Source organism: Halyomorpha halys, unplaced genomic scaffold, assembly GCF_000696795.3.
Source record: "Halyomorpha halys isolate HHAL.00 unplaced genomic scaffold, Hhal_1.1 Scaffold835.1, whole genome shotgun sequence".
Taxonomy (NCBI): domain Eukaryota; kingdom Metazoa; phylum Arthropoda; class Insecta; order Hemiptera; family Pentatomidae; genus Halyomorpha; species Halyomorpha halys.
Window position 1 is genome coordinate 274,362 of NW_027109576.1, and position 14,925 is coordinate 289,286.

Here is a 14,925-nt window from a genome sequence, read left to right on the forward strand (position 1 = left end):
TGTATTAGTCCATTTGCAAAAAATATATAAACTTTTACCACAAATTTATTTATATAATAAATATATCTCCTGAACATACATGTTTAATTCTAAATTGTATCCAGCTTAGTTACTAATTTATACTGGAATCGAATTGTATCGATAAATTTATATGTATGTACATATATATTTTAACCTGAAAATTTTTTTTCAGTACGCAATTATAAATATTTCACCAATATTCTTTTTATATATACTTAATACTGAATATAATTCAGAACTGGGCCCTCTTTAATGGACGATAATTGTGAAAATTTCAAAAACTATTGTAATTTTTTATTTTTATTATATATTTATTTGATTGTTATTCGAATTAGTAAATTGAAATGATTTTCACATTCATTTTGTTGGTTTGTTCCGATATTGTACACTTTGGTGAAGTTGACATACTTGTGTGAACTGCGTAATCTTTGGCGTCCCTGTTATGGCGGCGAAGTGTTGTGTGTTGTGATTTGTGTTATTAAAAAGTTTCCTTTGGATTATTTTAATTACTGGTGGTGAAGAAAGTATTATTTTTTAAGAGCAAACTTAGCAGGAACAATGCCAACATCTTGTAGTGTAATTGGATGTAAATCGCGTGCAAATGCTGGTCCAAAAAAACAGTTTTTTCGGTTAGTATATATCACAATTGTTAATAGTTTGCTAAGATGAAATACTTGTTGATCATTATGGAGCTGCAAGTACTGAAGTTATCGCTTTTAAGTTTTTCTGTAGTTTTGATTATCATTTATGAGGGAAATTTAAAGAAACATTGAGGTTATAATTTTGGTTCTGTTATAAGTGCTCAATTCAATGAATGGCTTTGAATAGTTTAATATCATTAAACTCAGTTATTGTAGATTTTATTACTAATGTTTTTAAATATATTCCTTTCTCATTGCTGTGACATGCACCTTTTCTGAAATGCATTGAGAAATGAATTGTTATCAGTCGACTTCACCAATGTTATAACATTGTTTGTCTTATGAAAGATTTGCTTATTTGATTATCATTAATATGAACAGAAGAACAAAATTTTGATTTCTGATGAAGTTTTTTTCAAGAATGAATATAGTTCAATCCACCAATATTTTAGTGATTAAATCATGATTCCGATTTCTTTTATTGTACTTTTTTTGATAGGATTGACTGAGTTAGTTTTTATTTATTTAAATTTCATTCATTCCTTTTATATTAATCAATTGGTAAACAGAGACCTTAAGATTTATTATAATGATTTAAGTATGGCCTTAGTTTTTAAGAATAATTATTTCTCAAGTTCATTATCCATCCCATTTTTTCAACTATTAAAAATTTCTCAAACCCTTGGCTTTTATGTAGAATAATTAAAATATCAATTCTCAGAGGTTTGCTTTTAATGTTTCTATGTTAAAGTTCTATAGCTATTTCGGTTTATTTGAGGTAAGTTATTTGTGATGTTTTTAACAATGGATTGGGAAAGTGTTTAACGAATTATTAATTTACTTCTTTAACATAAGTGAGCGAATGTTCTTATTTCAAAGTTTGAGTCTAAACAAGAATCAGTAACATTTTTTTAATCTTCTGTTAATGTTGACATTTGTTGATGCTTGGGTATATTCTTTTTCAGTGTGATTGTTTAAAAACTCTCTAACGTTGTGTTTTAATTGTAAAATTTTGCAAATGTCATCTTATTTATGGAAAATTAAGCATTGTTTGTCCTATAAAAAACTTCTTATTTTTATTACCCATTCCTAGTCATTTCTGACATATGGAGAGGTTATCTATTCTTATAATGGTGGGGAGTCAAGTTTTCATTTTGTATGTCCACTACAGAAATAAAAGACTAACCCTCCGGGCTAGATTCGAATTGCGTGCACCGCTGCAGTTCCAAAGTTGTCAAGTCCTATGCCTCAGCTACTACTGCTGCAAACAGCCTCGTTCTATGAAGAACTGTTGTAATGTGAAAGATATACTTAAAACTATCCTGAGAATATCCTATGAAATGAATTTGCCGAATCTATTGCTTGGTATAAGTCCTGATAAAACATGGTTGATATATTATAAAATTTTAGTGCGCCAAATTGTTTCTAAAATGAAGTAAAGGGATTTTACTTCTGAAGTTAAATAATAAGTATTATCATTCATGTTGATGATAATACTAAATTAATTATTCATGCACTTATAATCTCTTGTTATACTTAACGAAGTTTTGTTGGGCATTTATGGGTGAACATGGTTTGCTTGGCCTTTCAATCTATCAGCAGTATTACTACTGGAGTGAAAAACTTGATGTGCAGGTAAGTTAAGTAAATATTTCATTTAGATTAATATCTGCATATATATAAAAGATATTAATCTAAATTAAGTAAATATTTCATTTATATTGAGTTCAAAATATAAATTTTATAACTTCATAGACTCCAAAATTAATGAATATTTAATTTCTTTCTATAAAGAGACACGCCTAGATAACTGCCCAACTGAATGTCATAGAATTTAGCAGAAATGTATAAAATTTTAAAAAGCATTGATTTGAAAAAAAGCTTTCTAGATTATACTGGTTTTTGTTATTAAAAACATATTAACTTCTTTGCCACATCGTGATTTATTTGTATTTATTAACATTAAGTATTTAATTTTCTTTTAAGTTGTTCAATGGATTTATTATATTTATGAGGATAATTATTACTAATATTCAAGTCATTGTATTTAATAATTAAATTTTTCCTTCTATAACATTAATTTCTATACATATTAGAAATTAGCTTTTACATTTGGCTGTGGAAGTGACAAAGGATCTCTCTAGCCAAGGATGTGGGGGTTTAGATTGTCAGTGTTATCTCCAAATGGTAAATCGACATATTTGGTTTAGAACACATAAAAATAAATGAGGGTGAAAAATGTATTTGTGAAGAAAATTTAATATACCAACATTGTTCAGGAGTTGGTTATTAATAACATGTTTGAGAAAAACCACCAAAATGACCACATTAAAGAAAAAATGGGAAAAGTAGAATTTTAAATAAATTTGTAAATATGAGCAAGAGTTGTGCAATTGAAAAAAGGTTTTTACGTAATGATGTGAGTGAAGCTAGAAGTCTTTGAAAATAAAAAATATTTATGCTGCAATATTACCAAAGTGTAAAAAATGTATATAAAATTAAATTTTTATAAGTTTTTATTATATTATTTTAAAATTAATGTGGTTCAAAGGATTTTCCTTAATATTTTTGGTTAATATTATAAAATTAATTTTGTTTTCACTAATAAGTTATAATTAATCATTTATTAATTCTATACAATTAAAAATAAGAACATTGATTTATGCTGGTAAAGAACTAGTTCTTGATGTAAATACAGATCAAACAACACTCTAAGTCAGTTGTTGAAACGACTAAGATTTTGGCCATATAGATATAAGAGGAAATATGTTGAGAAGTATCTGATATCTGCAATAACAAAAATAAAGAGAAGATAAAGGTTAAACATGGGAAACGTTTTCTATTTTTCAGTTGTTAAAATTCTAGTTTGTGGTTTATTTCTTATTAATACACAGTTGTTTTTACTGAAATCATTTTTTATTTTGATGAAATATATATTTTCCTTTCATTATTGAATTTTAGTATAATTTATAAAACTTCACTTAACACTTTGACTGCAGTTGATAACACATTATCGTCAAGGGAGGTCACTTTTCTAGTTTGCATTTGTAGGGGTGAGAAGAGCACTAGCACCTCCCTTTTATCTTGGATTGCCCCGAATCGTGTTTAGTAATGTCCTAGGTTCCAGCTTCGATTGTTATGGGTTCTGCTGTCTTTAAGAATTTTTATACTTCTTCAATTTTTTTATTATTATCCAATCTATTCAAATTTTGTTTTTGAAATATGTAAATTCGTTATGTATTCTTATATTTTACACACCTAATGACATTTTTACAAGTTTAAAAGTTTTTTTTAATGATTTGTACTCCCAACCTTCTCATTTTTTCACAGTTTTGGATTATTTCATGTTGTCTAAATGTCTTACAGAAAATGTGATGATATACAATAACTAAGAGTCCTTATTCAGTAATTCAGCTAAAGGGCATTCATGTACTAGCTGATTGCATGTATAAAGTCATGATGGCTAAAAGCAGATATTTAAACTTAATTTGGCTAAATATTACACTTTGTACATTATATAATGTTTATTTAAATTAAAAGAAAAAATTGTAGTTTTCCAGGAAAACCCTCTAGGTCAAAGTGTTAATCGTATTATGGATTTATTAACATTTCAATAAAACTAAAAGGCTACAAGCCAAAAGACTATAAACTCTAATGTGAGAGGAGTCTTGTCATAATTCATGTAATCAACTTAATTGTGCTGTATTCGTGTAACCACAAACTTATAATAAACTGAAGATAAAATAAAATATTATGTTATTGAGTTTTAATTATATATCATGTTATTTTAATTTCTACCTCAAGTTCACTTTTCAGGGCTTGTTATGATGATGACAGTTGAGATGGAATAACGCTCAGCGATTGTTGCTGTTATATATTGTATTATCAATTTAAATAGTTAAAAATAATATTTATAATTATGAAATTGTTGACTTCAGTAATATGTAATGGCATAATATGTACTGAATTTGGAACTTATTAGTTTCAGAAATATGTAATTTTATTAATAAATGAAATATAGAGATGATAATTTATTTATAGATTCTATGTTTAAATGTATATAATAATATTTTGTAAAACCTACGTCAGATTAATGGTTTATTGAAAAACTAATGAAATATTCCTTCCTAAAATTTAATTTATAATTGTAGTAACTCGATAAGGTAAGCAGCTATTACTTTTAATGTTCTGTTCATTTTGAAAATCTTAGAATTTCTCCCAAATTTAAACATTTACATTGTTTTTATACCATCAATCATTCATTGAACTTTTGATTATAGTGTTAGGAATTATTACGAATATTTCTCAGGATTTCATTATATGGACTAATATGAAAGTGAAGTAAAAATGAATGATTGTAACATAAGATAATATTTTTCTGTTACTTATCTTTGATATTATTAGAAATATTATCCATGTTGAAGGTTTCCTAAAAGTAATAAAGCATATCTTATTAAATTAGCAAGATTTTTAGACTGTATATTTAATTTAATAAAACAATGGTTTCATTATCATTGTTTAATGAAATATTTAATTATGCTTTAGCATAACTTATTATTTAGGGTACTGCTCCGTAATTAATTACAGGTATCGAAAAAAAAAAAAAATAGTTAAAGGTTCAAAGAAGAAAAAATGATGTATTTTATTTTATCTACAGCATTTACAATCAAGATGTACGTATCGTCTTACAGACTGAAATATTAGTTGGTGTATCATTATAAATGGTAACATGTATACAACAGTAGTAACTTTATTTTTTTATTTTAGTGGGACAGTATTAGGATGGACATTCCATGAACTGAAATAATCAAGTTTCGAGGGGGAGAATTAAAAGAAATTCTGCAGTATTTTTTTTCTGTGGTTTTTTCTGTAATAACATATAATAATTTCTGTTCAAAAGAAGGGGATAAAAAACCTAGTGATCTCGTAAAAAACCGTAGGCTTGCTGTTTTCTCCTCTTTCATGAGAATATTTGAACAATGGCAGAATCTACGTTGATATAGGTTTAATGGAAGTGTGAGCTGATAATGACTAAACATTCGTGTTGATAAATTTTGTCTTGATAAGCAAATGCACAACCATATTTTTTTCTGAATAGGAATTCTAAATTAAAGTACTTTATTCTGCATTCCTAGATTTGAAAACATCATTTAATTTGATTGCTTATATGATTCTATACAATAGGGAAAGTTGAAATGCTCTTGACAAGCATACTAGTAAAATTACTGGAGGGAAAATGAGGTATTTAAGAAGCATAAGTCATAAAATCTTGTGAAACCTTTTGTATCTGGGAAATTCCGGGATTGAGGCAAGTTAAAGAAGTCCTTGAGTAACACAGTTTGGTTTTTTATTTAGTTATTTACAGATTTTATTTGTTTGTGATGTATCTATAAATATTTGTGTAATTTATTATATGTGTACTTCATTGCAATAGTGAAATTACTTAAATGATGTCATTTAAGTGCTCAAAACAATATATAAAAAGTATTAGGTGGAATGTACTGTTATTATTTCATTTTAACTTATGTTAGCTGGTTTTTCAGTATTACTGAATTTACCTAAAGTTATCCTTAATGCTGGTATATTTATTGCTAACTTGAATTGTTTTATTATATTGAATATTATATATAGATGATTGATCTTATGTGGATTTGAAGATGGTCAAGGCTGCGGCCAAGAAGAACAAAATCTTTTTTCAACTAATTATTGATTTTCAACGTTTCGACTCACAAGTATTTCAACTCACAAGAATCAGGGTTGTTGGTATTTGCACCAACACATTGTACATCTCCACTCATCACAATAGTTCCATTTAAGACCTACATTTCGGGTCGAAAGATCGACAATAAATAAATAATTGAAAACTATTTTTGTTCTTGACCGATAAATTAATTACTATTTGAACTGCTTCATAATTTACATAGATGTTATTGTCAAGCCGTAAAATATACCTCATATTTAATTATACAGATATAAATACCTTTAATTGGTATTAAAATGTCTTTGTCATATGCTATAAAATTTTAATGAAACCTAAATAATAAAAAAGTAATTGATTCATTGTCAAATAAATTTAGAAAAACATTTTTAATAACTATGAATGAACAAATGAATCCCATCATCAGAAAGCCAATGTTGGCCCGTTTATTTCTCAATCTAATGTTAATTACTAGTCCTTTCTTATTTAAAACAAAAATTTTTCAATTTCATTTTTATGTACTCTTATTCCGGTTTACCTTAATTTTTTCCTGTTAAATGTTAGTTTTAAGATATTAGAATTGCCAGAGGAAGATGGAAGCCAGTTGTGGAAGGTTAGACTCACTCCAAGCCGCCAAGATAACCGTCTTGTGTTGAAATAAACTTACTAATCTAACCTAAACGGAAAAAAATGAATGAAGAAAAAAAAAGAAAAAGTTAAGCTTGTGTGTTTTTGGCAGACGGCTGTACCTAATAGAACATCGATATTTTAAGCTAACTCGAAGGTCTTAGTCTTAAGGTAACTTGATGTGAACTTCAAATTTGCTGGTCTGGAAATCCTCGGTACCAGCAGATTTTCTGTTGCTGGTTCAAAACCTTGTAATCTGCGTCGTCTTTGACCCTAGGCCGGGAGTTCGTTCTTGGCTATCTATAATAATCTTATTGTTGGTAAGTTCTGAAAATAGTCTTTAATATCAAAGAATTCCTTTGGAAAAAACCGGTCATTCTTGCAGTTCAATACTAGGCAAAATCAGTTCATAAGAAATAGTCCCCCAATTAAAAAAGGCATGCAAATATTCTGACTTTGATCTTTTGCTTGTTCACAATCAATTGTAATATAGCTATACCATTTCATTGTATCTGTTCGTTGTTTACACTTTAGGTTAAACAGTACGTTTAATGAAATGTTACCCGACCATCATAATGTAAACAGTGACCAGCAAAGTAGTCCTTGAACGCGTGAAGTCTGTGTTTGTTTAATTCTTGTGCTCTCCCATTCATTTTTTGTCTTAAGTATTTAGGAAGTTGATAATTCTTTATTATTCGTAAATTTGGTTTATTAGAGCCAAAAAAGTGAACATTTCTTTTTATCGTATCTGTTATAATGAGTTATGAGCTGCGGATACTTTAAAACTTCAATCTAACCTCTAAAACAAAGTATGGACATGGTCAGCTACCAAATGCTGCTCCAACCCGTGCGGCTGCCATGGATGTTGAGTAATCGAAGTCTTGTTAATTTCTAAAGTCAATTAGTTTATTTAATACCTAATTGAATAATAGAATATAAATGAAATGGATATATTACTTCTAAAGTAATGTGGTCTGAAAGAGAAAAGTAATTCTTTTGGGTTCTTAATTCTGTCAACAAAATTTATTCATAGACAGTTATTTAGTTAGAGGATTGAAACAAACATGGATTCCACTCTAGTGTATTCATAGAAGCCGTTTTATGTTTTTGACAATTGATCCTTAATCAATCTTTCCGTTCTGACCTTTCTTGGTCGTAGGATTATTTAAAGATGAGTGTCCAACCTAGACATCTAATTTATTGTGGAAATCCTCCATCGTAGTAGAACACTCAATTTGAGTTCAAATGTATTCTTTCTTTCTATTGGAAAAGTGATTTATAGTCAATGACTTGGAAGAATTTTACTAATTTACTTAAGCATTCTTTGTATGCAAAGGAAATATGAATATCATTCAATATTAATCGCCGTTGTTAACCAAGTAACTGAGGTGGAAGAAGGCGTGGAGGTTATACTGACAAAAGTGTTCCTAACACGACATAACTTTTGGTTTCGATGGTTGAATTTATGATGCTCATTGTATGAACCTATCAGATAGCTGCGTAATGTACTAAACAACTTATAACTAAATACTATTCATTTCTACAGAATCTAACCAAAAATATCATTTAATCTGTGCTGGTTCAGTAAAACTAGTTGTTTACTCCGCCATCTTGGAGGCATGGTTTTCCTGACATAAAGTAAACATAAATAAAGAACAAGACGTAGGCTAGAATACAATATTTGATAAATGATACAATTTGGCATGTTCATTATAGTGCAATGGGAACATGTTTTCGACGCAAAACGATGATTTGGTTAGAATATCGGTATTTCGGTTATTGCTTTAACCGATTTGTATCAAAGCGTGATGAAATTATTCGGCTCTTAATTATATAAATTTACTTTGGTTTCTTCTCTTGTCCGAAGTCTTACAGAAATATTTGATTAGTTGTTATCCAAGATCATAATAATATGGTATAAGTTATCAGTTGTATATCCAATGTCCACTATTGGAAGGAAGTCATCTATGCAAGTCGGACGAGTCGCTCTTGTTAATTACCTATTTATATGTTATGATACTGTTGTTGTTAGGAATATTATTCAAATTAACGTCTATTAGCTTCTTTTAAAAGCGTATGACCGTTATAATTTTTCAAACCTTTGCCATTGCATAATAAGATCGTATTTCATCAATAACAGTCGTAATTTTAATCAATTCAACCTTGATTGATTTCTATATTTAAAACGTTGAGACAACCATAGTGGAGCATTCCCTCGTGCTGATCCAATATGTTCCGTTAAAAATGATGCAGGTTCGAATCTGGCTTGATAGGATTGATTTTTATTTCGTAGAGGTCTTGAGGAATTATCAAAATCTTACCATATTTTTTAGAATAGGTCTGTAAATTTTAGATTACTCTTCCTTTCATAGTTGTAGTATCATTACTTGACAAACAATATCTAAATATTTTGAACTGATTGAATTAATCAATCAAAGCTAAACTTAATAATAATAAACCATAACTTTTTATTATGGTTGTGTAGAACCTTTTGTTATTTGTATAATTTTCATTTACTGAAAACCATGCATTGCACATTTAGTCCTGTTTCCCTTGATATCAATTGTTCCTTATTTTTCTACTAGTATTATTTCTTATTAATTCATTGATGTCGTTTGGTTTGATTATAAATTCATTTTGTTTCAGGTTTCCACAAAAAAGACCTAAGGTCCTCCAACAGTGGCTGATGGTACTTGATAGATTGGACTGGACTCCCAAACCTTCAAGCAAAATATGTAGTGACCATTTTGCTCCAGAAGATTTTTTATATAGGCCGAATGTTAGTATTCCACGGCTAAAACCAGAAGCCGTCCCATCTATTTTTCCAGATCCGAGTACAGCTCAAGAAGAAACTGTTATTGATGAAATTACAGTTTCTAAAAATAATGATATTAAAAATTCTAAAGGTAATGAAATTAAAATTTCTAAAGTTCCCCCTAAGATAGAGGGTTTTGATATACAAAATCAAGAAAATGTTAATGAAAATTCTATGAAACAAGAAATTAAACAGGCTGGAAATGATGATATTTATCCTAAAAGACCCCGTAGGATCTCCAAAATTAATGTTAAGATGAAAGATTTTATTCTTTTGGACGACTTTAGGAAATTAAATAAACAAGAGGTACCTAAAACTAAATTACCAGAGAAGGATTCAGCAGTCAAATTGAAATCACCGGAAATATCCAAGGCTTTTGAGGATGTAAGACTCATTGAGAAGTCAGATACTCCACCCAAACCAATTACAACCAGAGAAGTTGATGTTTCAAAGGTAGATGCTGCCAAAGAATTGCTGTCAATTCTAGAAGATTCTGATGATGAATCTCTTGTGTCATTACAAAATAAAAATAAACTCATAAATAATAGTGAGAGTAATAATGATCGGATTTCGAATTCATTAAGTTCATCACCAGAAAATGTATCTCCACTCGCTGGGAAAGTTCAGCCCAGAAAAGATTCACATAAACCTTTTAAGAAATTCCAATCTGCTTCCAAATCGTCAAAAAAATTATCTCATTCTGGGGTAAACATTGCTGAAATTGCTAGCAGAGTAAAAGCAGCAAACTACCCGGCAAGATTTCCATCAGGCAGACCTGAATTAGTACAATCTCTTGATTCTAAAACAAAAACGCTTAAACAGAAAAGTAAATCAGCTGATTCTGTTGCATTATTGGATGGAGAGAATGTGTTAACTCCTCAATACATTATTAGAGCCCAGGGATCAGATACAGCTGAACACACTGGTTTTCTGACTAATGATGAGAAATCTAACTCAACTGAATTTCAATTAAGATCAAATAAATCTGATATAAAATTTCCTATGCGCATGAGAACTAAGCGTCCTTCAACTGACTTAGCTAAAACATATTTTCCAATTAGATGTGGTGAAAATTTCTTTTATTTCAGCTATGCAGATTTGAATCCAATGGTAGATCTGTCAAAAGATAATATATTGATAAAAAGTAGTTCTAAAAATGTTACTAAAGAAGTTTCATCATCACCAAAGAAGTTTAAATCTCATTTAAAGGGGAAACTCAAAAGACAGTTTGAAGAATTGGAAAATGTTGAAGACAACAAAATTAATGAAATTGAAGAACAATCAGAAGAAGATTCATCTCCACCATCTGAAGGTGATGAAGCAATAGCTCATTCTGATAATGAAAATAATGATGAGCCATTGACTGAAGTTGATGAAGCTTCAGAATCAAATGAAACCAATATTGTTAACACATCCAATCCAAAAGATGAAAGTATTACCCCTCCCACTGAACAAGGCGAATCAGTTTCTGATTTGGGAAACAGTTCGGATAATGTTCAACCTGATGAATATGTCCCAGAGTTCGACAATACAGAATCACATCCATCCCCTGCTAAAAAAAGAAAGAAGAGATTTAAAACTGTCGCTGAAATTGTTGTAAGAACTGATAATACTAAACCTGGAGAAGCTCCTAACGTTAGTATTGATAAGATTAACAAAATAGTCGATTTTAAAGCTGCAAAATCTCCTTACAAAAATCCAAGAAGGAGCACTAGATCAACTAATGAAGCCACTAATTCAGTTGATTTTAATGATAATTTAAGCCATATCACTGTTTCTAATGATGTTGATTCTTCAGAAGAAGAACTGGCCCGTATTGCTGAACGCATTACTGATACAGTCAAACGAATGAAACTTTTAGATAGGGTCAAAGGTAATGCTTCCAAATTAACAGTTCTTATAACTGCGTTGCCTCCTGTAAAAGAGAAAGAAATTCTCATAATTAAGAAGAAGAATATCGAGACCAACATAGTTCAGTCGAGGGAACTGCAAGTTGTAATCAGTAGTAATAAAGCCAGTGAATCTTCTCTACATGGAAATATCGTTGTGACCAATCCTATTGGCTACACAATTATACCAACAGCTAAGAATAATACGTCAGGCAAATCTTTAAATGATGTTAGTTCAAACAATTCAGAAGAATGTGAAAGTACCAGTCAGGATCAAGAACATCCCACCATTGTTTGCTTTCAAGACAAGTCTGGTAACAAAGAAGCAACAGAAATGAATCCAGTTCCTGGTGAAAATACTGAATCACTAGAAACACCTAATGAGACCATCATCGAATCAGAAGATACTGAAAATAATTCAAGTGAAGCCATTATACATGACCATCCTTATATTTCACCAAATGTCAAATATTTATTGTCCAATCCAAATGTTTCCATTAATCTTGCGGAAGTTCAGCCCAAAGAGCCTCCTGGAAAAATGAAGTTGTCTGAAAATGAAATCATATTTAGAAATAAAGTTAGTAAAAAGTTAAGGAGTTTGAAAGACAACATTCAAAAGAAAAATGATGCAATTAGCAAGCTGAAAGATAAAATAAAATATTTGGAAAGAAATCTTAAGGAGGTTAAGAGAAACAGAAAAAATCCTTTAAAAACAATAAAAAAAGAAAGTGCTGCATTACTTAAGAATGACATTTTTTATGGAGTTGAGCAGTTAGTTGACACGAGCGATTTTTCCAACACAATGGATTATAGCTTGAACAACATTGAGTTACCCCTTGGACTGGATGAAAATGGAGAAGAATCGGACGATGATGGGGAGAGAGAGTGTGCATCCCCTATCACATACCTCTGTGAACCAGCTATTGAAGTTCCCAGCAAAGATAGGGAAACTGGTAACTGATTGACATAAATATCATCGGAAATGTTTATGATATAATGAAGATTCTATTCATCCTATTTTATTTGATAATGTAGATAATAGTTGTGTTTGGATTAGAATTTTCAGTTTAGTACCTGCGAGTAATCAGTGTTTAAGTTGTCATAATTTTTATCATTTACTCTTGTAATAGTGAAAACAGAAACAAATGGAAATTGTATAATTTCCATTAATTTTATTATTATAATATTAAATTTATCATTATTTTTGTATTTCCTAATTTAAGTTTTGTGTAAATTTTTTTAAAGCTATTAAAACCCCAATATCAAGCTAATTTGTATTTTAATAATTTATTTAAAGAACAATGCCTGTTCTCAAAAAATCTCAAATAAAAAAGTATTTTAAATACTTCTATGGTTAGTCAGCCAATATTTGGAAGCTCTATCACTTCAAGAAGAATTGGGCAATTATGAAACTAATACCTAATATTGCCATGGATACGATATTTATTTATAATGATTCATTCATGAATAAGGGTCGTATCCATGGCAATTTTAGCTATAGCTAATTTTTGCCCATCTCTCACTTAAAGGAATATTCATGCAGGTCATGGATGCAATAATTTTTAATCTTTAATCATTATTTAATATTGCCATTGTTCTTTAAAAATGAAGTATAAATAAATATACGTAAAGATTCATTCAGGTTATTGTTGTATTGATTTACTTAAATTTAAAAATGGATATAATATTTTGCAAATATATACTTTTTAGTTAAATAAATTATTGTAAATTTTATTTTTAGTTCGCATGGTAATGTATTGTTGACTTGTTATAAACAAAAGTTTAACTTACTTGTTATGAAATATATGTTCATTATCTTCAAAAGTGTAAAATAACTAAGCGAGACCAAGTGCCTACCGTTAGGTTTCATATTTAATAATAATCTTGGTACAGTTGTACACTTAAAATCCAAAAAAAGAAGAGTGTAAAGATTCTTCTCATGAAAATATAACTGTACATGTTTGTAATTCATGTAAATACTATAATATAATATTATATGCCTCATGAGTTAGGTTTTATTGTAAGTATGTAGTTTAATTGATAAATAATCGTATAGATTTCTTATTACTGGCCAACGAATTTGTTATCCATCTCTTCTTGCTGAAAAGGCCAAATGATCTGTTAAGTATTTAATTTGTGTCATTTCAGATTTGCAAGCCTTTTATTATTATTAATTTTAATTTATTTCTAACTATTGTTTTGGCATCTTTTCCCACAAGAAGAGATGGTTTTGTTAACCTATGTGCTAGTGCTGCATTTTATTTGTAAATATGATCATAAGTGTTTGTCTTTTTTTTTTTTTTGTTTTTCTGGAAGATATTCAATATATACTTCTCCGCATGTATGTATAAATATAAAATATTAAAAAATAAAACTAAATTTAATCATTATTATTACTAGCCTAAATCCTTTTTCAAACTATTTCAAAATTGCGTTAGAATTAAATTCACAGAAATGTATACTATTCTTACCGATTGTAAAACCTGTTTAGAAGTATAAAATTGGAATGTAAAATATATATGCTTAAACAGTGCTATTACAATTTATGAATAGCATTTCCTCATTCCCTAGGTTACCTCAGTTTAAAGATTTGTTGAGGTTGTTGTTTTATAACTGGCTCCAATAGATTATGCTATGTACTCTTGAACAGAAGGCCTAACCAATGCATGAACAATATAGGTAAGGTAGTTGATTAGGTGGATGATAGGAGAGGGGGTAACAGCTATAATTTCTCAAAGGATGGTAACATCATCCTATGGGGTACTCTTCTTGTAGGTAGGAAGGAGGAATGCAAGCCAGGAGGGTAGCCAGCCACCCTGGGTGCTGTTCCTGTAGACATGAAGGAGGCACATAGGCCTGGTGGGTAGCTAGCCACCAGGTTCTACAAAAAGGTAAAAGATACAAATGACAAACAGGGAATACATTTTAAATAAAACTCTTCATATCATAAAGAGGTTGGAAGAACACTCTGAATGTCTTTTATTGCTGGATAAAACTCTTCGTTTTGGTGGGAAGCGCTAACGGTGTAGAACGAGTGGTCTCTGATAGCGTCGCCACAGATTCATAAATTAAAAAAATTTACGGAGCCTGATCTAACTTTTTATAATTTCAAAATTGAAAGTTTAGTTGGCTTTCACTAAAATAAATAAATAAAAATAGCACAACATATAAGATATAGAGCAATGAGTCGTGTCATGTCAAGTTCTCATGTCTTTTTTTTAAATGTGTTTTACA

General features: G+C 29.5%; 1 protein-coding gene across 4 annotated transcripts; it reads left to right on the forward strand.

Annotated features, from left to right (window-relative positions):
* Positions 1 to 386: 386 nt before the first annotated feature.
* On the forward strand, positions 387 to 14,075 carry LOC106686536 (putative leucine-rich repeat-containing protein DDB_G0290503). 4 transcript variants are annotated; one of them, XR_010843534.1, is made up of 2 exons: positions 387 to 650; positions 4,479 to 4,696. XR_010843534.1 is itself a non-coding variant. In XM_067047753.1 (2 exons), the coding sequence occupies exons 1-2, from the start codon at positions 580 to 582 to the stop codon at positions 12,650 to 12,652; spliced, it is 3,090 nt and encodes a 1,029-aa protein (XP_066903854.1). In that variant the 5' UTR covers positions 424 to 579; the 3' UTR covers positions 12,653 to 14,075. The 4 variants fall into 4 exon arrangements, 3 of the variants coding, with proteins under 3 accessions (XP_066903854.1, XP_014285381.1, XP_066903855.1); XM_067047753.1 differs by lacking the exon at positions 4,479 to 4,696 and adding an exon at positions 9,634 to 14,075 and having other exon boundaries at positions 424 to 650; XM_014429895.3 differs by lacking the exons at positions 387 to 650; positions 4,479 to 4,696 and adding exons at positions 1,408 to 2,297; positions 9,634 to 14,075.
* Positions 14,076 to 14,925: the final 850 nt, after the last annotated feature.

What these genes read in the sequence shown, in the direction of transcription:
- LOC106686536 (XM_067047753.1), top strand. Translation starts at nt 580, where the DNA reads ATGCCAACATCTTGTAGTGTAATTGGATGTAAATCGCGTGCAAATGCT. An exon ending in CCAAAAAAACAGTTTTTTCG is followed by an intron (nt 651 to 9,633) that starts GTTAGTATATAT and finishes ATTTTGTTTCAG; the next exon opens with GTTTCCACAAAAAAGACCTA.